The sequence below is a fragment of the Gopherus flavomarginatus genome, chromosome 2 (genome assembly GCF_025201925.1).
Source record: "Gopherus flavomarginatus isolate rGopFla2 chromosome 2, rGopFla2.mat.asm, whole genome shotgun sequence".
NCBI lineage: Eukaryota > Metazoa > Chordata > Testudines > Testudinidae > Gopherus > Gopherus flavomarginatus.
In genome coordinates, this window is record NC_066618.1 from 238,655,798 (window position 1) to 238,683,480 (window position 27,683).

At 41.7% G+C, this 27,683-nt stretch overlaps 1 protein-coding gene across 10 annotated transcripts in view; it reads left to right on the forward strand.

Moving 5' to 3' along the window:
- The window catches only part of CSPP1 (centrosome and spindle pole associated protein 1), a 165,022-nt gene that overhangs the window by 19,832 nt on the left and 117,507 nt on the right, over positions 1-27,683 (forward strand). For 6 of the 10 annotated variants that reach the window (XM_050940615.1, XM_050940614.1, XM_050940616.1 and 3 more), the window contains exons 5-8: positions 694-717; positions 3,947-4,027; positions 18,050-18,151; positions 22,755-23,200. In XM_050940615.1, coding sequence (XP_050796572.1) covers positions 694-717; positions 3,947-4,027; positions 18,050-18,151; positions 22,755-23,200 — 653 coding nt within the window. The remainder of the gene's footprint in view (positions 1-693; positions 718-3,946; positions 4,028-18,049; positions 18,152-22,754; positions 23,201-27,683) is intronic. The other 4 variants (XM_050940618.1, XM_050940624.1, XM_050940619.1 and 1 more) reach the window with 3 other exon arrangements.

Here is a 27,683-nt window from a genome sequence, read left to right on the forward strand (position 1 = left end):
TAAAACCTCTTTGAAATTAGTCTCTGATTTTAACGCAAAAACAAAACAAAAACCCCACCATGAAAAAACTTTTTGAGAAGACAGAATTCATTCTGAGCAGTGACAATTTCAAAGACCTGCTTCCAGAATAAAGGTAATTTAAAATGGTAACCCTATGAAGGGCTATATGTTCTAGACTTTCATAGATCCTGCTGTCTGGAGATCTTAAATTACTATAATACAACTTGATTAAAAATGTGTATATTTTTTGTTTGCTCTCATCTTTTTTTACTCTTCTTGGGTGTTTAACATGCCAAACAGGTATTTGCTTAATACTATTATGATCTTATAACTTATAAAGAAGACTGTTGCTGTTCTGCTTAGTACAGTGTATGAGATTCCATTGTGATGATTTAAAACAAACTTGTATGGAAGAAGCTTGGCACAGTTTTCATCGTGTGTGTGTGTGTGTGTGTGTGTGTGTGCGCATGAAAGAGATTCTAAATCCGGTTTTAATTTATCAGATTTTAAATGTTAAATGAAAAAAATTAAGTTTAATGTAACTTTTGCTGTGTGTGTTTAGTGTCATTGCTTGCCAGTTTGTTTAAAATAGATGAATAAATAGTTTTTTTTTAAAAATTGGTTTTTTATTGGTGAATCAGATGGTTTTAATGGAAGACACTGTATGAATAGTCTGTTTTCCCTGACTTTTAGGGTATTTCACAGGCAAAAAGAAAGGTAGAGTGCTTACAATATGTTTTTTCTGCCCTGCCCAAATTAGCTTTTTGCTTTGTTATAATCAGGTTTGTACAAATGAAATGGATTAAAAAATCATGATTTTTGTGTGAGTTTGTGTGTGCTGCTGTTGTGATTAACAGTGCTTGTATGTTTGCTTATTGCAAGATATACACCTCTACCTCGATATAACGCTGTCCTCGGGAGCCAAAAAATCTTACCGTGTTATAGGTGAAACCGCGTAATATCGAACTTGCTTTGATCCACCGGGGTGCGCAGCCCTACCCCCCAGAGTGCTGCTTTACTGTGTTATATCCGTATTCATGTCATATTGAGGTAGAGGTGTACTATGCTTATTATTTCCCATTAATAAAAGTATACCACATTTATTGATTTCTTCTTTGCATTTGCTGTCATTGCTATATCATGCTGACTCCTCAACTGTTTGTTTCTTATAGTAGACTAGCATGTTCCCCAGTCTTCATCAATTACATTAGACAGGCACCATACATAAAGAATTTTTTAATGGAACTTTCTGAAGTTAGTCAAGTTTTTGAAAGAGCCCCCAACTAGTACAATATGTGAAGAAAAAACAGGGGCTTCCTGTTCCTTTAGTACTGTTGATGTCTCTTCAGTGAGGTTAAACTGACAGACTACATAGGGGAACAGTGAAACTGACTATGCATCACACATTGGTGCCAATGCGCAAATTAAACAAACTGGAGGGGGGAAAAGAGAGAGGAAAATCATTTGACAATTTTTTTTAATTACGTGTAATCTTAAGCATTACTTATAACTATAGTAGGTGCAGACAGAATTGTGATTTTTGTTGTTGTGTGTTCTTAATTTAGTAGTGTCCCTTCTAAGTAATTTAAATTACAGCTTAAATAAAAGAGTGATGGGTGGCACAGTAGAAAGAGCAGCATTAAAAGACTAAATGCAATGTGTTCTGTGTTCAAAATATTCAAATTACAAAATATTTTTATGTGAAATACTAACTCTTACTGTTTAATATGTTCAGTGTAAATAACCACACTGGCATGCAACAGAATTATCATATAGCAGTAGCGACTGTAACAATTGGCCTTTTAATCTCTAGTTTAAGTGAGCTTTTATAAAACAATTAGTGTTTTTTTTTCTTGGTTTAATTTGAAATTGATATACAATTTTATTTAACATTCTAATAAAAATCTTGATTTATATTGAATTGCTTTATTCTTGTTCAAAACATCCATAAACATCAAATTTTATTTTACTTTTATATTTAGCATTTGATTGCAAGAATTACTGCTTGTTAATTCCATTCCTAATTGAGATTCATTTAGATATTAATATTTTCTTTTGCGTCATACATATGTTAGCCATATTAAACTTTTAAAAGTTGGGGGAGGATATTAGACTTGATCTGTAATTTCAGTCTCCAGAATAAGGTGATACTGTGAATCTGAGCAGCTCTTCGAGTATTTTGGTTGGTAACTTCTAAACTGTATGCTTATCTAGAAAAAAAAATTTTCATATCAATTCTGACTTTCTTTAAGCATCGTTTTAAAAATGGGAAGTTTTATCATGAGAGCTGTGTAAAATTTGGCAGTAATTAAATATTGGTAAAGAGTACAATGAATACATTAATATTTTGCAGACAAAAATATCATTCATCATTCTTTCTGTTAATTTAGCCCAATTTCAGTATCTGGGTATTTGCATATAGTAGAACCTCAGAGTCACAAACACAAGAGTTATGAACTGACCAGTCACCCGCATACCTCATTTGCAACTGGAAGTACGCAATCAAGCAGCAGCAGACACACAACTCTCAACCCCGCCCCCCTAGGAACCCCCCCTCCCATATATACAGTTTAGTATTGTGTTAAAATTTTTTGACAAGGTAAGGAAACAATTTCTGTGCTTGTTTATTTTAAATAAAGGTGGTTAAAAGCAGCATTTTTCCTTGCATAGTAAAGTTTCAGAGTTGTATTAAGTCAATGTTTAGTTGTAAACTTTTGAAAGAACAAACAGTTTTTTTTTCCCCAGAGTTATGAACAACCTCCATTCTCAAGGTGTTTGTAACTTTGAGGTTCTACTGTAGTTAACCCTGTTAAATCTATTCACTTGTAATTGCCAAGTGTGATTGATAATGATACAGATTTAGACTGGAACAGATGGAAGTTGTCTCATCTGTTTCTGCCTCTAAGGTTGCACAAAACGTATATACATCATAACAGAAAATTATGCTAGTGAAATAGGAGAGCAGACATGGAAACACAAGTGGACAATATTTTATTTAAAATGTTGTGTGTTATAAAATAATTGAGGATACATTGGAGATGATTGTAGGACAATCCGTAGTAACTGTGCTAAAGGAGGCCAGACAAGGTGGGTGAGATAATGTATTTTATTGGACCAACTTCTTCTGAAGAGCTCTGTGTTGTTCGAAAGCTTGTCTCTCTCACCAGCAGAAGTTGGTCAACTTACAGATATTACTTCATCCACCATGTAGTCATGTCAGTCCCAGGAGATTAGAGAGACAACTATTCTGCGTACAACTTAGGGAGGCCACTCGCTTTTGAAGTTGTATGTTTGCTTTAGAGTTGTAAGATTGGAAGGGCTGACATTGACATTTTGGTATGCTGTAGAGTATAGATATTAGTAATATTGATATACAGATTAGTAAATAGACATAGATGTTAGTAATAAAGCAGATTCCCGTTGCTGGAATAAGAAGCATGGGCATATTTTCTTTAGTTGTTGATAGTGAAATTCCTTTTACCTTTTCACTCATCAACAAGGTAACTTCTTGGAAAATTCTTTCATTCGCTTGTATTTTAATAGAAGGATTTAATAATGGTTATATGTAAACGGTATCTATTTTTTAATGAGAAAGGCAGTAATTCATATAGACACTCTAAATAACTATAAAACAAAAGAATACAGAAAAGCTGTAGCAAACACTGAAATTGGGATCATTCAAATTAAGGCTAACAGGCCATCATTAATGCATAATATAAATATAAAACCTTTTACCTGCAGTTTTCTTTGCTTTTGTTGGTTTGTATTCCAAAAATATCCTACATTTCCAAAAAGTGAAAATTGCCTTTCATTTCTCTTTTTTTTAAAGTGGAACAAATTGCCCTGTCATATTCAAGAAGGTGTAATTCCTAGATCCTGTGCTGTATTTGACAAGTAAAATTAGATAGTTCAAAAAGTATTGAATTATTCATTTTGTTTTATGCAGAAAAATTATCTGACAACAAATGAAGTAGATCCATATACTCAGGGACTATCTCTTCCGATTGGCGAGAGGAGGTCAGCCAAGGTAGGTGTGCAGGTGTAAATTCAGTAAATATTTTACATAACTAATGAATTAAAAAAACTGAAGTTTTCAGTGTTGTGCAAAAATAGACTTTCCAGTTGACGATAAAAAAACTTGCCAAACTTTTTATCCACTTCGTATATGACCATATTCCTTTACACCAATTTTAAATAAAGTGAAGCCTTCTAATTCTATAATAAACATTTCTGATTGGTTGATTTAATTATCAAGATACTTTTTCCTTGGGTAATCCAGTACATTGATTTGTAGATAATGAAATGGTCAAATTTTTCTTTTAAGAGCAGCTATCGATTACTTGCAGTTAACTCACATGATTTAACGAAAAAAATGAATCCAATTAAAAAAAACTAATTGCAATTAATCACACTGCTAAATAATAGAACACCAAATGAAAGTTTATTAAATATTTTTAGATGTTTTTCTCCTTTTTCAAATATTGATTTCTATTATAACACAGAATAAAAGTGTACAGAACTCACTTTATTATTATTTTTTATTACAAATAAATGCACTGTAAAAATGATAAACAAGAGAAATGGTATTTTTCTATTCACCTCATACAAGTACTGTAGTGCAGTCTCTTAATTGTGAAAGTGTAACTTACAAATGTAGATTTTTTTTTTGTTTGTTTGTTGCATAACTGTACTCAAAAACAAAACAATGTAAAACTTTAGCACCTACAAGTTCACTCAGTCCTACTTCTTATTCAGCCAATCACTAAGACAAACAAGTTGGTTTACATTTATGGGCGCTACTGCTGCTTGCTTCTTATTTACAATGTGACCTGAAAGTGAGAACAGGCGTTTGCATGGCACTTTTGTAGCTGGTGTTGCACGGTATTTATGTGCCAGATATACTAAACAGTTGTATGTTCCTTCATGCTTGGGCCACCATTCCAGAGGACATGCTTCCATGCTGATGATGCTTGTTAAAAAATAATGCGTTAATTAAATTTGTGACTTACCTCCTTGGGAGAGAATTGTATGTCTCCTGTTCTGTTTTACCCGCATTCTGCCATATACTTCATGTTATAGCAGTCTTGGACCAAGGCCCAGCACATACTCATTTTAAGAAAACTTTCACAGTAGATTTGACAAAATGCAAGGAAGGTACCAGTGTGAGTTTCTAAAAATAACTACAGCACTCGACCCTAGGTTTAAGAATCTGAAGTACCTTCCAAAATATGAGAAGGATGAGGTGTGGAGCATGCTTTCAAAAGTCTTAAAAGAACAGTCAGATGTGGAAACTACAGAACCTAAACCCCAAAAAGGAAAATCAACCTTCTGCTGGTGACATCTGATGCAGATGAGGAAAATGAATACATGTTGGTCCACTCTGCTTTCAGTCGTTATTGAGCAGAAACTGTCATCAGCATGGACACATGTCCTTTGGAATGGTGTTTGAAGCATGAAGGGACATATGACTCTCAGTACATCTGGCATGGAAATATCTTGCGATGCTGGCTACAAGACTGCCATGTGAATGCCTGTTCTCACTTACAGGTGACATTTTAAACAAGAAGTGGGCAGCATTATCCCCTGCAAATTGTAATCAAACTTGTTTGTCTGACCAATTGGCTGAAGTAAGACTGAGTGGACTTGTAGGCTCTAAAGTTTTACATTGTTTTATTTTTTGAATGCAGTTATTTTATTGTACATAATTCTACATTTGTAAGTTCAACTTTCATGATCGAGATTGCACTACAGTAATTGTTAGGTGAATTGAAAAATACTGTTTCTTGTTTTTTACAGTGCAAGTGTTTTTGTAATAAACATAAATATAAAGTGCGCACTGTACACTTTGTATTCTATTTTGTAATTGAAATCAGTATATTTGAAAATGTAGAAATACATTGATATTATTTCTTATTTGTATTATTATAGTGCCTAAGAGCCTTAGTAATAGTCCAGACCGCATTGAGCTAGGCACTGTACAAACAGAACAAAAAGATAACCTCTGCCCAAAAGAGCTTACAGTCTAGTCAGTTTTCAAGTACTCTGCCAGTTGCACACTTTTCCACATACAGGTTTATATATGAAGAGCAAGACAGAGATGTAGCGGTTCAGTTACGATAAATATATAAAGACATAATACTTAAGGGTTTGTATATTAGCATATTATATATCCTTTTTTTAATGGTGAAGAATCTAATGACTGCTAAAATATGGCAGGCTTTATAGCACTGAAGTATTATGAATATGCCATAGCTAATGATTTTACATCACCACTTGAATTTCTGTAACCTCTGCTATGTGTAAAACCTGCTGGGCTTTAATATTCACTAAGTGTGTTGAGGTCCCTGTTGAGCAGTGTTGCCAACTTTGTGTCCTTAAAGCTATCTCTACTTTATTTTATCTTTTATCCTTTGATAACTTCTTCCTAGTCTTACATTGTCCTGCTAAAAACCACAAACACCAAAAGATTAAAAATGTAGCTGTTGTGAACATCAGCTTCATTCAATAAACTATTATCAACATGTCAGACCCGTGGTGATAACTCTACATATAAGTGGAGTTGTGAATTCTGCTTGAAATTTTACCACGGAGTGCAAGTGAATGTATATGTAGTGTTTTGTATATTATTATCCATTTTGACTGTGGGAGTGAGGGAGCAAAAAATACTGCCAAAGGTAGGGAAAATCATGTTCATATGACTAGTATATTTCTTATTTTCATTTGTATTACAGTAATGAAAATTAGGATTGGGCCCCATTATGCTAGGTGCTACATAAGACAATCCTTCTGAAAACTGAGGGCAATAATCTCAGGAAAAATTTTTTTAGTTGATCACCGTTTTATTTTCCTGCCGTTGCCTCTGGAGACTGTCAGTATTTTATTATCAGTTGGCATATTATATCCATTTGTTTTAAGGTGTATGGGGAGCTGGCCCTGACTTTTGTCACTCTCAGGAGGATAAATCCATTTTTATATGGGGGATGGGTGGGGGAGATTTGTTTTTGTTTGTTTCTCTCTTTCTCTGGTTCTTCATCCATCATACTTGTATGGTTCCTGTTGCCACAGTATGTAAATAGCCTCATAATACCCTTGAGAGATGTAGGTACTCTTAGCCTCTGTGTCAGTTGCCCATCTATAAAACGGGGTTAAGTGACCTGCCCAAGGTTTAACTGGGGTTCCGTGGGGGGGCCACCTTCAGATTGCTCAGTCTGGGCAAACTGCAAATAATGGAGCAGACAATCCCTCAAAATGATGGTTATTTCTAATAAACTCACCAAACCAACAACAAAATAGCTTCTACAATGCCTTACTGGTTACCCAGAAACCAAAAAATACAGGTCCCTTAAGCAATCCAGCCTTGGGCTCTCATCCAGATAGCCAAATCAAATATGATAAGGATTACTGAAAATCTTGTTCATCATATATGAAGTTCTACCAATCCCAAAGGATCGGACACATTATCCACCAGGTCAATGAATATTTCAGATCTTCCTCAAATACACACTTACAGCCAGTTCTTATTAACTAAACTAAAATTTATTAAAAAAGAAAAGAGAGCGAGTACTGGTTAAAAGTTCATTACACATAGGGATTCAAATAAAGTTCTTACATCAGTTTCATAGTAGAGATGGTGAGCTTCAGCATTGCAAAAAGCTCTTTCAGAATTTGTTCCTTAGGTTACAGTCCAATGTCTGATATCAGGGTGATCCAGACAAGCTGCAGACCTCAGTCTAGTGACTTAAATTTCCTTTGACGAAGCTTAAGGAGATCTGAGATACAGGATCAGAGTTCTTTTATAAGTCTCTGGCAAGTTATTGATAGCCTATTGACCGCAGGTATTACTTGGGTGAAGTATTGTGGCTTTGAAGTAAAACCACCTATTTCCTATGCATACACAGGTTGCATTCATCAGTATAAGGTAATTTATCCGGTAAGCAGTTCATAGGCAGTTTACTACAAACTTCAAAAAGAAATATAGACAATGATATTGTTACACCCAAGTTCGATCTAACTGTTGCAATGCCCTTTTGATCTCTGAATCAATAGACTATAGTAACAGACAGGAACCATCTACATAGTTAACATCTAACAAGATATAATTAAACAAATCCAATTAGTATTTACCTATAATTCCCTGCCAATACAGGTTTTGCATTTCAAAGTTCTAGTCTATCTAACATGGTTTTGTTAGCTATTTATAAGAAATAGCCTTAATTACCATTTAAATACAATACTTCTCTAATATGTCAAAGTTGAATTTGGGTCATGTAGCCTGTTAGTTGCTTAACCCTTTCTGTCTCAGTGTCACACAAGGTCACAGATGTAGTCTGTGGAACAGCGGGTACTTGAATCCAGGTTTCCCACATCCTGTGTTTGCACCCTACCCACTGTAGCATGTGTGTTTACGACAATGACTGCAGAATCTGTCTCCCTTTGAAGAACAATTCAGTAGAAACATCTTAGGTTTTTAGCAGTTAAATACACAAGAAGATTATGACCACACTGGGCTTGCTCTGGGTTGGGACTGAGCCTATTTCTCCTATGCTCTCATTGATTCCCTTGATGGGCCCAGGCAGCATGGAGGAGGAAGCTGTCTAATTTGAATATAGAGGGGACAAAAATTGGACTTGCTGGAGAGTGGGGGAAGAGTAGAGTCGCGCAAGGAGCCTAAGGGGTTGGAGGCTGGAAACTGGGATTGGAGGCTGGCAGGTGGAAGAGAGGGAAACAGGGAATGAGAGTTTAGTTTAGAGAGGACTGCAGCTGGCTGGGCAAGGAGATTGGGAGCTGGGGGTACATGCCAGTAGATCAGTAAGGAGACTGAGGTTGGATGAGGAGCCAATGGGGAGGCAGAGATGACTGTGCAAGGAGGTGAGGAAAGAGGAGAGACATCTGAGGAGGAACTGGGTGTCAGGGTGAGAAGTGGAACTGGCTGTGCAAAAAGACTTGGATAATGAAGCTGCGGGGTGGGGGGAGATAGAGAGAGTGGGCAGGAGCTAAAGGAAGGAGATGAAAATGGGGAACGTGGGTGGGAAAGCAACTGGAGGTTAGGATGAGGGTGAGAGATATTAGATGAGAAGCTGGTACAGGGGAACTGGGACTGGCTGGGCAAGGAGACTGGTGGCAAGGAATTCAGGGGTGGGGAGGACTTGAAATGGTTGGTCAGCAAGACTGGGATGGGGAGCCTGGAGTGGTGAGACAAGGACTAGCTAGGCAAGGAAACTGGGATTGGAATGAGAAGTCTGAGGTGTGGAGAATGTGGCTGGCTAGGTGAAGAGAATGGGATTGGCATGAGGAGCCAAGGGTGGGCAAGAGACAGGACTGGGATAATGGCAGGTTGGAGGAGATAGGGCAGAAGGAGTCATGCTTGGGGAGAAGACTGTGACCATTAGAGAACTCTCCCCTCCAGAGCCTGGAATGGAACCCCAGATTCCAGAGTTTCTTAATATTCTTCTGTCTGCAGATACCTATGAAACCTACTGGTAAGACTGTCCAATCCCTTTTTAGTCCTTGTCCACATAGAACGTGATGGCTTACTACTGCTGTCAGTTACTCCGTTATCTCAAGTGGCAGAGGTCTTTGTAGTTGATGTAAAGATTCCAACCCTGTTGATGTCCCATGCAGATGTCAGTACAACTCTACATGATGGAATATCTGTTGGTTTTTTTTCAGCTTGCTTCCTTAAAAACATAGGAAATTACACACAAGCTGCTTGAAAAAAACATCATTAAGGTTACAAAGTCAATCACTGAAAAGTTAGGAAATATCAGAATCAGGGTTGCCTGTACAAGGCCTTGTTCGTCCACCAATACCTCTGTGTCAGCACTTAAAAGCAGAAAGAAGTACTGTTCCAAAGATGAACCCACGTGCAGGCCACCTTACCCAGCACCTAGCAAGAGACTAAACGACTCACCATAACTTGCCCTGGGCTCTTCCATTGAAAGGTCATAAGGTTGTAGAGACTTAGTTTTCTTCCAGTGGTTGTCTATATGTATCCTATTGTTTATGTTCATGCACCCAGTGTACTTGAGTTCAATTTGTTTTGTCCAGCACTGTCTTCTGGGGACTATGCCTGCATTCCAAATGTCCTTGTGTCTCTAACTGAAAGCATAAGGCAACCCCAGTCACTTCTGAGTTCCTTCTCACCATGCATGACTACAAGCTGGAACTTAGAGGGTCCAAACTTGTTTGCTCTCTGTGTGGCTATTCTTTATGTAAGTAGTTGTACATAATTAGGTAGTTATTAGTGTTAAGGAATCTCTCCATCCAAACTCCAGTACAACTGCCTCTCCAGCAACACGTAGTATCTCAGTCAGTCATGTCCTCCATCTGTATCCATGCTCTCTGCGCCTCATGGCATGGATGCTGACTGGGTAACATCAGTAGAGAGTATCTTAACTGACGTGCAAAACATTCTTATCCACAGTAGAAAGGACTCTTAAGGGCATGTTTAATCTGGCAAGTGGAAAGGATTCAGTGTCTGGGCACAACACCACCAGTTATTTCCATTTCTCACTTAGATACCAGACATATGGTGGTGCCTTCTGTTATTAAAGAACTGTGGATTTTCAGTGAGCTCTATGAAGATTTACCTGGCAGCCATCTCAGCCTCTCACCCTCCAATTTAGGGGTATTCCACATTTTCACACCCTACAGTGGTTTGGTTCCTAAAAGGCCTTCTGAGGGTATATCCCCCCCGTCAGAGAACCCTCCATCTCCTTGGGATCTAAATATTGCACTGATTTGTGTTTATGTGCCCACCCTTTGATCTACTAATGAAACAGGGAACATGTCAACTTTCCATCGAAACAACCTTTTCGATAGCAATAACATTGACCAGAAGGGTAGGTGAGACCCAAGCATTAATGCAGGGCACCCACATACAGCTTTTCATAAAGAGGGGGTGTAATTGAGACCTCACCCAAAATTTATACAGAAGATAAGCTTGATGCTTATCAGTTTCAGCTAATGATTAAACTCCGCTGCCGCCGCTGGGCATCCCGGCTGCCACTGCCTGCACTTGGGGACCCCCACTGCTGCCTGAGCCTGGCATCCCGGGATCCTGGCTGCTGGGTGTGGTGGCGGTGGCAGCAGCAGCAGGGATCCCTGGGTTTGGTGGCGGCAGCAGTGGAGCCCTGTGTAAAATGTAGGGGTGCTGCAGCACTCTACACACATCTAGTTCCACTGAGGGTACTAAGAAGTCTTCCAGGGGTATGCCTCTAAATCAATGTTTCTTGACATGGGGCAGCTCAGTGAGAGCCAAGGAGTGATTCCAGGGAAGATTTTGTATCCCCTGAGCTGTGCTCCAGTACACTATTCTTATCAGTAGTATCTTTGGCCACGCTGGATCCCCCTGGGGTGTTCAGCCCTATTCCTGGAAGCCATCTTCATCCATTGTGTATAGGTCTAGGTCTCCCTCACCTAAGAGGCAGATTAAGCGTTCCCTAGTCACCTCAGCTGCTTGAACCTTCAGCTACTTGAGAGGCAAGAGGAATAACAATTTCTAGCGGAAAGAGCATCTAGTTCTGGCTGCAATATCCTCATCTTCTCCTCACAAGCCAGAGAGCTCACATACATTGGCATCTGTGGGCATATTTAAGGTTTTCCAGCACTTAATAAAGCAGATGGTATAAATCTTAAACATTCTCCTGAAAACTGTTCATGAGAAAAAACACAGTCTCTTGGACATACTGCACTTGTGAACTCCAGGGAGGTTAGCCATGACGATACATGATAGTCTGCTGGAACCTGCTAAATCCATCTGGCGTACTCTGGCTTCTGTTTCTGTCACATGCAAAAGAGCAGATAGGAGATATTGAGTGTGCAAGAAGGGATCTGAATATTTTACATTCATCCTGTAACCATCTTTCTTGTGCAAGCAGTACAAGAGAGAACGAAATAGCAGGGACCACTAAAATGGATCCAATTTAGTGGTCCCTGGGGGAGGGGGCGGATTCCCCCAAAACTGATTCTTTTTGGCCAGAAGGTATACTAGTCTGCAAGCCTTCAGATGACAGTAACACATTATCAAGTGCTGCTCTCTAAATATGACTTTTTAGATAGGGAGCAAACTGTCTAATTGCACTGATAAATTGCCCTAGAAGCACCAGGCATTCTCTAATGGCTAAAGTCCCTAATGGCTGAAAGTCAGCCAACTACACACCGAACTCTGCAGGCTTTGCTGGATGCCTCAGCAGCATGTACAATGGCTACAGTGATAGGGTTGTCATGGCTTCAGTCATCCCCTAGAGAGGTCCAGGCAACAGTTGAGGACCTCCTAGTTGAAGGTAATAAACTCTTCAGCAGTGGCACTGATAAAGTCCTCTGTACTTCAAGAGATTCCTGGGCAACTCTGGTCTTTTTAGTACTTGAGGTTTCTGAATCTTAAGAGGAAACAGTTGAGACAATTCTATGATTAGCCACTAAGATCTTCGGAGCCACCGAGGAAGAAGCAGAGATTCTACAAGAGGTGACCTTTTGCTGCCTCCTTAGCTGCCCTATTGTCTGAGACTTCAGATAGGTTCCTGACAAAGGTAGTAAGCCTGCCTATTTGAAGCCTCCATGTTGGAGAGACAGGGTATAAAGATCATGGTCGCCAAAGGAGGGGGAATAGCTTAAAACAAAAAGGGTCCTCTGGTTTAAGGGCAGAGCTTTTATTCCCACTACTTTTTAATCTTAAAAAAAAGTGGGGGGGAGGGGCGGGTTGAAAGTCAATCCTCGACCTTTGTCTCAAAATCTTCATCCACTTCTACAGATTCTGAATGATGACCCTAACTTCTGTAATCCCTTCACTTGATCCTCAGGGCTGATTTGCAGCTCTTGGCCTGCAAGACGCTTCCTGTCATGTGTCATATCTTCACAGTCGAGCTGGAAGGGCAAGGATCAGTTCTGAGTCTGGTTCTGTTCAGTATCTTCAGCAGTGATTTAGATAATGGCATAGAGAGTATACTTATAAAGTTTGCAGATGATACCAAGCTGGGAGGGGTTGCAATTGTTTTGATGGAGAGGATTAAAATTCAAAATGATCTGAACAAACTGGAAAAATGGTCTGAACTAAATAGGATGAAATTCAATAAGGAAAAATGCAAAGTACTCCACTTAGACAGGAACAGTCAGTTGCACACCTACAAAATGGGAAATGACTGCCTAGGAAGAAGAACTGCAGAAAGGGACCTGGGGGTCACAGTGGATCACAAGCTAAATATGAGTTACTAGTATAACAATGTTCCAAAAAAAGCAAACATCATTCTGGGATGTATTTTGCAGGTGTGTTGTAAGCAAGACATGAGAAGTAATTCTTCCGCTCTATTGTATGCTGACTAGGTCTCAACTGAAGTATTGTGTCCAGTTCTGGGTGTCACATTTCAGGAAAGATGTGACCAAGTTGGAGAAGGTCCAGAGAAGAGCAACAAAAATGATCAAAGATCTAGAAAACATGACCTATGAGGGAAGATTGAAAAGAAATGGGTTTGCTTAGTCTGGAGAAGAGAAGACTGAGGGAGGACGTAACAGTTTTCAAGTACATATGAGATGGTTACAAGGAGGGAGGAGAAAAATTGTTCTCTTTAACCTCTGAGGACAGAACAAGAAGCAATGAGCTTAAATTGCAGCAAGAGCAGTTTAGGTTGGATGTAAGGAAAAACTTTCCTAGGGAGTTTGTGGAATCTCTGTCATTGGAGATTTTTAAGAGCAGGTTAGACAAACACCTGTCAGGGATGGTAGATAATACTTAGTCCTGTCTTGAGTGCAGGGAACTGGACTAGAAGATTTCTCAAGGTCCCTTCCAGTCCTGTGATTCTATGAAGACAACTGGCTCACAATAGATACCTCAGGTTCCTACTAGGAACATCTCACTACCAATGCAGAGTCCTGGCCACCAGCGTCTCTTCCATACTCAGGTGTTGTCACCAAATGTCTGATGGTAGTTGTAGCTCACCTAAGACGACAAGGAAGCCAGGAGTATTCTTACCTAACCAACTGGCTAATCGTAACTGGTGATTAGCTCCTTTCAAGCAATCCTGAAGTTCTCTGCCCCTCCAAGTTTCAAAGGCAATAAAGAGAAATCCATGCTCACTCTGACTCAGAGCACAGAGTTTATAGGAGCAGTGTTACTCTAGATCAGCATAGGCTTACCTTCCACAGGAGAGATTTTAAACGGTAACAAACCTCATTAATCAACCGCAACCCCACTTAAGAACACCAGTGAGGCTGTGTTTCAGAATTCTAGGATAAGGTTATCATAGGGTTATTTAGTCTACAGTAGCTGTGGTTCTTTGACAGATGTTGTCCAAGCAGATTCCATGATCCACCCTATTTCCCTGCAACTACTTATGGTGGTGTTCTATATGAGAAAAAGAAATGAGGAGCAGTTGTACACGCTCTGCGCTTTTATATCTTTGCTTGGTGGGGTGACACAAGAGCACATTGGTGTAAATGTGGCCCGAGTGGACACTGCTAGCCTTAAAAAAATCTGATCTCATGTATGAAGGAGGTGCATGTGTACAAAGAGTGGGATCAGTATGGAAGACAGGGTACGTCTACACTATGGGATTATTCCGATTTTACATAAACCGGTTTTATAAAACAGATTGTATAAAGTCGAGTGCATGCGGCATCACACTGAGCACATTAATTCGGCGGTGTGCGTCCATGGTCCGAGGCTATCGTTGATTTCTGGAGCGTTGCACTGTGGGTAGCTATTCTGTAGGTATCTCATAGTTCCTGCAGTCTCCACTGCCCCTTAGAATTCTGGGTTGAGATCCCAGTGCCAGATGGGGCAAAAATCATTGTCGCGGGTGGTTCTGGGTAAATGTCGTCACTCATTCCTTCCTCCAGGATAACAACGGCAGACAATCATTTCATGCCCTTTTTCCCTGGATTGCCCTGGCAGACGCCATAGCACGGCAACCATAGAGCCCGTTCAGCGTTTTTTTTTTACTGTCACCGTATGTGTACTGGATGCTGCTGACAGAGGTGTTACTGCAGCGCTACACAGCGTCATTCATTTGCTTTTGCATGATAGCAGAGACGGTTACCAGTCATTCTGTACCGTCTGCTGCCATTGTAAATTGGCAGTAAAATGACGGTTATCTGTCATTCTATACTGTCTGCTGCTATCATGGGTGCCCCTGGCTGAGGTCGGCTGGGGGTGCAAAGGCAAAACTGGGAATGACTCCCCGAGTCAATCCCTCCTTTATGGTTTCTAAAAATAGTCAGTCCTGCCTAGAATATGGGGCAAGTGTATTAGAGAACCAGTGTATCAGAGAGCACAGCTGCTCTGTGTCAGATCCCGCAGAAATGATGAGCTACATGCCATTCTAGGGGGTGCCCCGGCAACAACCCCACCTGTTGCTTCCCCCCTCCCTCAACCTTCCTGGGCTACCATGGCAGTGTCCCCCCCATTTGTGTCATGAAGTTATAAAGAATGCAGGAATAAGAAACAGTGACTTGTTAGTGAGATAAAATGAGGGGGAGGCAGCCTCCCGGTGCTATGACAGTCCAGGCAGAACATTAAGCGGTGCAGGGGAGAGGAGCCCAGCATGCCGCTGCTATGATAGTCCAGGCAGTACAGAATCTTTTCTTTACACAGGAAAGGGAGGGGGCTGATGGAGCTCAGCCCCCAGTTGCTATGATGAGGACAGTTACCAGCCGTTCTGTCCCATCTACTGGGAATGACGAGGAATCATTCCTATTTTTACCAGGCGCCCTCGGCCAACCTCACCTGAGGCCAGCCAGGAGCACTCACGGGCTCATGACAAGGACGGCTAGCAGTCCTACTGCACCATCTGCCACCGGGGAGGGGAGCGGATACTGCTGTTCACTGCCGCAGCATCGCGTCTACCAGCAGCATTCAGTAGACATAGGGTGACACTGAAAGAAGTCAAGAAACGATTTCTTTCCCTTTTCTTTCACGTGGGGGCGGAGGGAGTAAATTGTCGAGCTATACCCTGAACCACGCCGGACAATGTGTTTGAACCTACAGGCATTGGGAGCTTAGCCAAGAATGTAAATATTTTTCGGAGACTGCTGTGGACTGGGGGATAGCTGGAGTCCTCAGTCCCCCCTCCCTCCCTCCATGAGCGTCCATTTGATTCTTTGGCTTTCTGTTACGCTTGTCACGCAGCACTTTGGCATTTCGTCTTCTGTAACGGACCTCTGATAGAACAGATTTGTCTCCCCATACAGCGATCAGATACAGTATCTCCCGTACGGTCCATGCTGGAGCTCTTTTTGGATTTGGGACTGCATAGCCACCCGTGCTGATCAGAGCTCCACGCTGGGCAAACAGGAAACTAAGTTCAGAAGTTCGCGGGGCTTTTCCTGTTTACCTGGCCAGTGCATCCGAGTTCAGATTGCTGTCCAGAGCGGTAACAGTGGTGCACTGTGGGATACCGCCCAGAGGCCAATACCGTCAATTTGCGGCCACACTAACCCTAATCTGATATGGTAATACCAATTTTAGCGCTACTCCTCTCGTTGGGGAGGAGTACAGAAACCAGTTTAAAGAGCCCTTTATATCGATATAAAGGGCCTCGTAGTGTGGACAGGCACAGCGTTAAATCGGTTTAACGCTGCTAAAATCGGTTTTCAGGCCACACATTGCAAAGAACCACAGTTATTGTAGGATAAGTTATTGTTCTGTGCAGAGACAACCTTAATTTCTGGCATTTCCTAACTTTTGAATGCATGACTTTGCAACCTTAATAATCTTTCAATGTAGTTTGTGTGTAATATATAAAATGTATTCCTTAAACAATTACTAAATGCATGCCTGTAGGAATTGAGTACTGATATACCGAAAGTAATACTCTGGGGCCCTGGGCACATGCACCAGATGATCTTTAGCCATCAATGGAGCTCATGATTAGCTGTCCATTAACACTCAACTAATCTTGGGGTCACCAGCAGACCTTATAAATGACCTGTAAAGGATTATACACAATATTGGTTTGTGCTCTTTTGTTCTTCTTTATTGTGTACAAAGAAGGCCTGGAATATTTTTATAAACAGTTTCTTTTCTCTGTCTCTTTTGCTTTTAAAATATCAAGAATGCCAGTTGTACTCTTCCCTGGTTTGCTGGAATATCTCGTGTTTTCTCAGAACATGCGCAGTAATGAGCTTTCACACCTTTTAACTCATAAGGCATTTTTTCTCCAAAATGTTTACTAGATATTGGCATTTAATATGTGTTAAGATGAATGATTTTAGGTAGTCTAACTAAAAATCTTTCTCAGTTGCTCAGCTTTCAGTCTCTCGACTCTTGCAATGTTCTTTAGTCACCAGAGTCTTTCAAGTTAGACAAAATCTAAATTTCAAAGTAAAAAACAAAATAAACTCCCCTTTTCTTTGAGTGGGAAAAGACCACCTTTCCAGGCCTCCTATATACATCACAAAGAAGGGTCTGGGTTCAAGTCCATTTTTTTTCTTTGCAGATAACCTTCAATATTTGACTTATTTATTTATTGCTTTATTTTTAAATTTCTAGTATCCTTTAAAGAGTAAATAAACGGCCTTAACCCAAGGGAACACACAACATTGAATTTTTTTACGATTCACAAGTTTTTAGCAAACTATTTATATGATGTATGACATTGTTCTCCCTGTAATTTGATGTTTGTTCAGGGAGTTTACAGCTAGGTGCATGTGGTATTATTACCAGGATAGTTTCAATAGCCATGTGACTACTGAAGCGTTTTTAAATCAAGTTTGCTAAATTGAGCTGGGTTAACTCAATTGAAATCTCCACCTGATTCTAATGTAGATCCATTTTAACATGTTTAATTCAAATTTAGCTTGTTGAGTTATAGTCTAGGCTGTAACTGACTGAAGTCCTGTCTACATACAAATATTGTACCTCTTTAACTTTAGTGGCCTAGTTAAAGAGGTACAATCCTGGCCCAATGACAAACCAATAAAAACTACCTTCAGGCCCTATTTGTACATCCAAAAGAAGTAAAAAAGAAATAAATTATTATTTTAATATCTCCTGCAAAGTTGAAAGCCCTCTCCCTAAAGCACAGAGTTATGAAGCACTTTCCAATGTCTGTTTCAGGAGAAACTACGGCTTGAAAGAAACAGGGAATACAATCAGTATCTCAGGGACAAGGAAGAGTGGAATGAAAGGTTAAGGAAAATAGGAAAGAAAAACACAGAGGTAATACAGATTTTGCTGAAGTCAGTTCACTCTAGGAGAACTTAAATGAAGTTGTTAATAATTTTTCTCAATGTCAGTTGTCTAATTGTTCTGGAGGTTTTACGTGTGATACATTCTAAGTCTCTTCAGAAGAAGAGCAGTAAAGAATATGTGTTTACTGATAATATTCCTCCTCACCCCTTTTTTCCACTGAAGATAATTTTAGCAATTATCACTGTTCTGGGGCCATTTTTGCTTCTCTGATTAGTCTCTGTCCCCCTAGTACCCTTGTTAGTTTGTTTATTTTTTTTTTTAATTGGGAGAAGAGGGGAACTTATTTTAAAGCAAACTGCATCAAGGTATGTGTATAATAACAGTCTTTACTCATCTTTCCCCTTCTTGATGCATATGATATCCCTTGTTTAGACTGTAATCTCAGGAATCTATCTTTCAAGTGATTTTTTTTTTGTTGTTGTGTGTGTAGGATCTGTCACTATAAAACAGTAATAGAGGCTTTCTGTCTACAATATCTGCCGATATAAAAAAAATCTACAATATCTAACACAGCACAATAATGTATTTTAAACAAGTGTAAACAATGTTAATGTTTTTGACATAATATAGCCATACTGGGTAGATGGACCCCAATTTTGATTTTTTATTTCTGTCAGGTTTGCCTTATTAGTGGGGGAAATGGAAATGTGACATAAAGTATGACTTCTTACCTAGCATGCTTCCAATGTTAAGGACACAGTTAAATATATAACTAGTTAAATGAATGCAAAAAAATATAAATCTATATGTTTTTTAAAAGATATACCCACACCCTTATCCATCCCTTCCAACTAAGTATGTGGTCATAGATAATCTGTGTGTTGCCCTGTGAAGCAGCCTACAAGTTTGGCTCTAAAACATAACCTGAGTAAGGATAGTAAGACTATGTTTACACTAGCACTTTTGTTGGTATAACTTATGTTGCTCAGGGATGTAAACCCCCTCACCCCCAAGCAATATGAGTTTCTCCAGTGTGGACAGCGCTGTGTCAGCGGGAGATGCTCTCTTGCCGACATAGCTACTGTCACTTGTTTGGGGTGATTTAATTATGTTGATGGGAGAGCTCTCTCAGCATAGAGTGGCTACCCGGGAGATATTACAGCGGCACAGCTGCGTCTGTACAGTTGTGCTGCTGTAAGGTCTCTAGTGTACACATATCTAAAACTCTCACTGAAGTTGATGGGAGTTTTGGCTAAATAAGATTTCCAAGAGCAAGTTTTATGTTTTTGTAGGATGCTTAAAAGTCTTCAAAGGGTAAAGTTTTGAATTACTTCCCTCCAGGGAGAGGAGCCTCCTGCATTGGAATCACTTAATGACCCTTTGGTACTTTACATGCATTAGAGAGAGAAGGTGTAGGTGTGTGTGTGTGTGTGTGTGTGTAAGTAAGTGAACTAGTGATATATACACACAGAATGATTCCATGAGCTTGGTAAATGAAGGAAAAAAGCTTTTAAGCCTGGTGAATTCAGCCCATTCTTACACTACAAAAGTCCTTCCTCCGACAAGGTGCAGGCAGTCTGTAAGATTTCTTTGCTGAGCAGGAACACCTTTTTGAGCCTAAATGCCTTTTAAGCCTTATCTTCCTTTTTCTCTGCAAGAAATTAAAAATATTGCCCACCCTTCCACTAACTGTGCAGGGTCTTTTTCTGATAGTTTTAGTTAGTTTGAGAGTAAAAGGCTAGTTTGTTCTCCAGGCACTAATGATGTGTGAGATCATTTTCTAATGGATTGGAAAAAAGCTGATCATCTTAAACGAGCAGTATGGCACCTTTAACTATCAAGTGTTGAATAGCTTGGCTGTATTGTCTCTTCTTATAATGTCTTCCTTCAGTAATTGGATAAAGGTCAGCATGAGTCATATCAGTGGATAACCCTGAGAGACCATTTCCAGTATCCATCAAAGAGTCTTGGTCTGTTGCCATTAAGCAAAAATTGACAGGTTATCCCCTGTACCTTGTGTTTGATGTGAGAAATACTGGTTGTTGGCTGTTACCCACAGTTCTTGTTTGTATAGTGCTGCTGGTGCTAGATGTGTCCTTTCCTGTGCAACTTAAGTTTTGTGATCTGTGCCATGATAGCTATAGTGTAGTGTTTTTGTGAACTGTCTTTACAGAACAGTTGAAAGGAACTCATTTGGTGTTGAAGTTCTCATGTATATATGGATTCTGGAAGAAAGATTTTCTCTTCAAAAGAGGTGTCCTTCTGAGAGCTTTTTGGAGGGTCTCTATGTGGGTATCTTCTTACCGTGGCCATATTTATAAGTACTTATCTGCCAGTATATTGGATGAGATTCTAGGCTGAGAGTTTAGTTGACAATTGTACTTCATCTAAAGAGAGATGGCCACAAAGCAGCAGCCAGACATCTTTTTTATGTTGGAATTCATTATCTAGTCCTTGCTGGATTCTGAGCATTATCCATGCTATAGGATAGTGGAGAGAACTGAAACTTGCATTGGTGCTGCTGAGGCTTCAGAATTCCAACCCATGGTTCTCTAGCTGTCTGTCTCCTGGATCTTTGAAAGACCCTGCAACAGAATTTACAACACCCTCATCCAGTGATGACACTGTTTTGTTGCCTTATTTTCAGATACCCAAAGTATACATTTTGTCTTTTAGGCTACTGTAGAACCTTGTGTATAGTCTGTTAAGGGGTTGTCTCCTGTTCAGGTGTTCCCATCTTTCCAGGCTGATAATTTCAGTCAAATCTATTCAGAGGATCTGAGGATTTTTTTGTGAATTTTCTCTTGGATCTTGAGAACTCTGCTCACTTTGTGTCCACACTGGAAATACAAATAATCTTCTTGTAGTTGGCACAAAGAATTAGGCAGAAACAACTAGACAGGGTTTCTAGGTCTGATTCCTCCGTGTCTGACCCAGAGGAATTAGAGGAATATGGTCCTCTTTAATTTGCTTTTAAGGTTTTTTTCTTATTTGCTATTCCTGTAGCTCTTCTTATTTATCTGGGAGAAAGAAAAGAAATCCTGGAAAGACATTCCACCCTGTTCTGAAGATTTGGAAGATCTAGAAAACTTTTGGGGTAGGGAGAAAATTCTTCTTTAAGGTCCTCCTTCCCCTTTTGCTTTGGGAGGTATATTTTCTTGGGTCTCTGAAGTGTGAACACATACATGAGGACATGAAGAAAGGCTTCAGGGGAATAGTGTGAAGAGGCATCTTGCACCCCAGAGGTTAAAAGGAGGTGGGAGAAAGCTGAGAGTAATTCTTGATAAATTGCTGCTTCTTTGCCCTAACTAAGGGCATCTGCTTCAGAACTGATGGAGCCCTCTATAATCCCTCCAAACCCACTACTGGAGAAGAGGCAAATTTTTGCTGATTTGACAGCCCCAGTGGGCAGGCACTTCCTGGAGTTCTGGATTCTGCTGGTGGGGACAGGCTTTGACAGTGCATCTTGTACTGCTTCCGTAGAATGGGCCACTGTACTGTGCTGTGGGAGGTCATGGACTGAGTTGTCTGATATGTGGTCTAATTGAGTGTCGCTGCTGCAATCCTTGCCAGCTCTGTCCTCAGTAGCATCTCATGCAGCTTAGGACCTTTGATAGGCCGCAGGCAGTCTTTTATATTTACTTCTGCAGTTTGTCCACCATTTTGTTTGCTGCTGCTAAGGAAAGGCCTCATGCACCACAGCAGAGCTTGGAGCTCAGCTTAGCCCCTTTTTTCTCAAAGTGACTGAAACTCTTTGAGAGATTTATTTATTCTTATTTATCTGTTGTATTTATATGGACTCCATTAGCGGCTCACAATCTTCAATGTGTTTATTATCATAACAGCTCCTCTGAGGTAGAGAAATACTATTGTCTGCATTTCATGGATGAGGAACTAAGGTACAGAGAAACTAAGGCTATGTCTACACTATATCGTTTACAACAATATAGCTGAAAGATAGATAAACTATATCGTTTACAACAATATAGCTCAAACCGTGAACAATGTAGGTTATACTGAAGTAATTTGTAGTTTAAAGATAGCCTCAGTGACTTGCCCAGGGTCAGCGATGGAGCAAGGAATTAAGCTAATGAGTCACAGGCTAGCTCTCTAACCATTTTACTATACTTCCACTTAGTCACAGTTTTTGCAGGGAAAAAATAAAAAGGGTTTTTGAACCCCAAAACCATGTTCTGGTCAGACAAAGGAGTATCACAGACTGCCTGAAACTCAGTGCAATCAGGACATCTGTGCATGTGACCAGATATAAGGCTTAACAAGCACTATGGAGTCCCTCTGCCTTCAGATCTAAAGGTAATTGCTTTATCTAAACTGAGTTCTTGGGAAGGCTGTTATTGAGGACTGCTGGCTTATCCCACTGTCAGTGAAAGTAAGTGATCAGGTAAGCCGAAGAGTATTGTTTTTTCAGGAAAAATTTCCCCAGCATTGAAGTCCCTATTTAAGAGGATTTTTTTAAAATCGTCATTTGGGGAGAGTTTAAAATTAAGAGATTATCATAAATACAGAATCAAACTATTGCTGAAGCACTGATGGAAAATGTGAATTATACTGAGATGATGAATGAAGCTTTGTAGTTGTATCTTTTAATATTGTTTTTTCTGTTAAACAGCATGAGACAGAAAGAAGTAAAAAAACTACTGCTTTTAGTAGAGTCCAGCCAGGACTGCGTTCACAAGTACAGCCCTCTTGTGCAGATTCAGAACCTCCCAAGAAAGATGCTTTTACTTCCACGGAAGCTTATGAAGAGCTACTAAATAGGAGGCGACTGGAGGAGGATCGATATTGCAGACTAGAGGATGAGGCTGAACTGAGAGATAGAATATTGCACAAAAAACTTGATGAAGAACTGGACATTTCCAATAGAAAGCATCACAGGTTTGATAGCAAACCTGATGTTTCTCCTAGAAGACATCACAGATTTGATGAGGATCGTCATTTTGATAGAAGACATTACAAATTAGACTATGATCCTGAAATAAATGAGGAAATGGACCCTAGATTTAGATATGAAAGTGACTATGACAAAAAGCCTTTGAGGGTGTTCCATGCTGAAAGGTATTTAACTCCATTTTCCACTTCTTTTCTTCCTTAATGCTGTTGGTGATGGGATTGTAGCACTGAAAACGATGAGTTATTCAAGCCATAGGAGGTTATTGTTTAGTGGTACTGAGCATTAGATTTGAAATACTTAGACTCCCTTGAATCACAGATTCAAACTGTAGGAGGGTTGATTCTGTTGTGGATTCTCCTGAGGCCGATGCTTTGAATTCTGTGCAGTGTATTGTGTGTGTATTTTTCAGATGAGACCTGAGAACCGGAGTCGTTCTCCCCCTCATACTTTTTTTGGGTGGATGTTAGACCCCCATGGCTTTTTCCCTAAGATTAAGGCAAACTTGACCAAAAATGTCCTTTTCCCTGCTATTTGTGTTGTGTGTTCTGTAGTGACTGTCTGCCTCATTGCTGCTTCTGCACTAGGGGGCGGTGTAAATTATCATAGGCCAGAATGTATTATGACAATTTACATCAGCTGAGGATCTGACCCAGGAGTAAGCATTTCACTCATGTTGTGTGTATGTAGTTTATAAATTGCTTTGAAATCTTTCAGCATAAAGAGTGCTTTACAAGTATAAAATATCACAATTAATAATTGGTACACTGAATGCATGCCATTAACATCTAATGAGGTGATAATTGTATTCAGGTGTCATTTCTGGGGGCAAAAGGTAATATTTTATAGACTTTTGTTAATTTGCATAATTTAAAAGGATTATGTACTGTTTAGTGAAAAATTGATATGAAAATTCTTCAGATTAAACTCTCAGAATTAATTAGGAACTGAAATACTCCAATGAAAAAGAGGGCATTTTAGTGAAATCTTATATTTTAGTCATATAACTAATTTAGGCAATAATTGCAACCATCATTAATATGCACATGATTCATTCTTTTTCTCATCCTCTCCCCTGGGGGAATTCTGTGTGCAGTGTAGTGTTCTGTTTTTGTAGGGTTTTGTTTTTTTAAATATACACATTGCTATGTGTGGGTTAGAAAAAGCAAGGTTGAAGAGGTACACTTTGCATTTGGAGTGTAAGGTGGAACGGTTTCATCCTTAGTTCCTGTGGGAGTTTGTTTTATTGTCTTGGCCAGCCCTCCAAAAAGCTCTGTCTCCTGTACAGATGTTTGATTTGGGTTGGCATTTGTGATTCTTCGAGTGATTGTTCATGTGTATTCCACAGTAGGTGTCCATGCTTGCCATGTGCACTGGTGCCGGAAGTTTTTCTCTTAGCAGTACCTGTGGGGGGGAGCACCGCTGCAACCCCTGGAGGGGCGCCTCTATATCATGCTATAAGGGGAGCTGTGCACTCCCCCCACCCTCAGTTCCTCCTTGCTGCCAGTGAAGGTAGTTGGAACTTCATGCTCCAGCCTTGCTGCAGCTTCTCTAGTTAGCCTTAGTAGTACAGTTCTTCAATAGTTAAATAGTTTCTCCAGTTAGTCGTCTGTGCTCTGAGCATGCCGCATGCCCCAGGCTTCAAGTCGTGCTACTCCTGTCGCAGTTCTGTGCCAAGAAGTGATCCGCACACGCAGTGTCTCTGCTGCTTGGGAAGGACCCATGTAAGTGAGCGCTGTAGGATCTGTAGATCTTTCAAACCGCGGACTAAGAGGGAGAGGGACATTAGACTTTGTGCTCTCCTAATGGAATCAGCGCTGACCCCGTATTCGGCACCCGGCACCACGTCTTTGGTACGGAGCGAAGTCCCCTCCACTAGCCGGCACCGCTCCCCTTCAAAGAAGCAAGGGAAGACTCAGCGGCACTGAGAGAAGGATAAGGGTGAGGCCGGACCTGAGTTGGGCAGCCCGTGATCCCCCTCAGTACCCAAGCCTCTGACTCGCGTTGAGCGGAGCAGCCTGGTTCCGTCCGCGCGTGCCTCCCCTGCGGCGAGGATGCTGTTGACACCAGAGGCCACGCGTGACATTTTAACCCTCCCGGTACCTGGGGCACTGCCTGAGACGGGCCCCTGGACTTGAGGGAAACCGCCACTGGGAGCACAACAACCCTCCTTGGCTTGGCACAGTCCCTGTTCTGAGGACCGCTCGCCGCCTCGCTCGACACGGTCTTCCCACAGCTCGTGCCGTCCCTTTACCCTGCTTAGGCTGACTGGCTTGCTGCCCGCGAGGGAGCCTCAGGGCTTCTTTATGCCCCATGACTGGGGACACAGGTGCTGAGATGAGCAGCACCAACACTCCTCTTCGCGTCAAATCTATCGAAGCCGATCCCGTCGCTGCCAATATAGATGCTCCAACTCGAGTGCCCACTTTACCAGACATCATGCACGGGACTCATCTCTCGATTCACTGGCACCAAAGCGTCGTATCTCCGGCCGCCTGGACGAGTACAGGAGCAGCACCTCAGATGGGTACCAATCTTCGTCCTCGAGGTCCCGGTCATGTGGACGGCACTGTCGTGGGCACTGTTGCTCACGTCACTTACAGTACTGTGCAGTCGTCGATAACCTCTGTATCGGCACCCAGCCACCCGTCTCCAAATTGTGTGGCTCTGCAAGAGCAAACTGCACCGCCTGGCACCCAATTCGGTCAGTGACACGGAACACTGTGGCAAGGGCACCATGGCCGCAGATTCCTGCCCAGGCGAGACCCCACTCAGTGGCGTCTCAGGCTCCTTTGGCCTCCCCTCCATGACAGAGGGAGAAATTAACAGGTCCCAACCTGGTGGCACCGCCCCTGGACTCTGACCTGGGGATCAACCCACCGGTACCGTCCAACACCCTAGACTCTGTGACGGTCCCCTTGCCGGTGCCGGAGGATGCCATAGCGGCACTGCCGCCCATCCCCCAAGAGGACTTCAGGGCTCACCAAGAGCTCTTCAAGCGGGTGGCGTCCAATCTCCAGCTCCAGACTGAGGAGATGGAGGAGCCGTCTGACTCTCTCTTTAATGTACTGTCATCCTCAGCTACCCCCTGGTGGAGATGTAGAGCCATCCTGCCCGGTGCCAATATCACGACTACCCTGTGACAAACCCCAGCTGCCTTGGCCCCCATCTCCAGGAAAGCGGAAAGGAAATACTGCATGCCGGCCAAGGGCCACGAATACCTGTACTCCCACCCGGCACCTAACTCCCTGGTGGTAGAGTCAGTTAACTACCAGGAATGTCATGGTTAGCCCGCACCCACCCCTAAGGACAAAGATGTCAGGAGACTGGACACGTTTGGCAGGAAGGTTTATTCCTCGATGAGTTTCCAGCAAAGGGTGGCCAATCACCAAGCCCTTCTATGTCGATATGACTTCAATCTGTGGGGGTCCCTACCAAAGTCTGAACCTCTCCTCCCAGAGTGGGACAGAAAGGAGTTCAGGGCTCTAGTAGAGGAAGGAGTGTAGAGGCAAAAGCAGTCCTCCAGGCGGCATCAGATGCGGCAGACACAGCATCCCGTTCGATGGCCTCCGCCATATCCATGAGCAGGGTGTCATGGCTTATCCTGTCCGGACTGTCTGCAGAGTCCCAGTCCTTGATGCAAGACCTTCCCTTCGACGGGAAAGCGTTTGCGGACCAAACTGACATCTGCCTGCATGGGATGAAAGACTTCTGTACAACCCTGCAAACCTTGAGCCTTTATGTCCCTCTGGCGAAGGACAAACCTAGGCTGCAAACTTTGGCTCCTCTTGCTAGGGGTAGATATGAGCCCTCACCTAAGAGACCGAGGGAACAGAGATGCAGGTCCCAGCATCAGTCCCACTTGGCTCCATGGCCTGGCCCTTCAAAGGGCAAAAGGCAGGGAAACAAACAGTTTTAACTCTTTGCTGGGGGCCACTGGGCTTGTTGCCAGGGAGACCCCCCCGGTTAATAAAGTTTGTGTTCTGCAACAGTTTATTTGTCTTCCAAGTGGAGTGGTCTTGGATAAAGTCGGACCAGTGGGTCCTCAACACTATTTCCAACGGCTGCACGTTGCAGTTCACTTCACCCCCCACGCTAGGCGAGCCTTGGGGACCCAGAGCATGCCCGCCCCCTAGAGCAAGAGGTGGCGTGCCTCCTCCACCTGGGGGCGGTGGAAAGGGTACTGCTAGAATTTCAGAACAAGGGCTTCTATTCCCGGTATCTCCTGATCCCGAAGGCAAAAGGGGGACTCAGGCCCATCATAGACCTCTGGGATCTCAACAGTTTTATGGTCTGCTACAGGTTCCGTGTGGTATCCCTGGCTTCTATCATCCCCTCCCTGGACCCGGGGGATTGGTTTGTGGCCCTGGATCTCCAGGACACGTACTTCTATATCCATATTTTTTAGGGACACAGGCGTTTCCTCCGATTTCTGGTACGGGAGGACCATTACCAGTTCACGGTCCTCTCATTTGGCCTTTCCACAGCGCCCAGAGTTTTCACCAAAGGCTGCTACCTCCACCATGCATATCTCGGGAGGAAGGGGGTACAAATTTTCCTTTACCTGGATGATTGGCTTCTCAAGGGCAATTCTCAGTCCCAGGTACAGGCCCAGATCGGACTTCTTCTGTCCACGTGTGCAGATCTTGG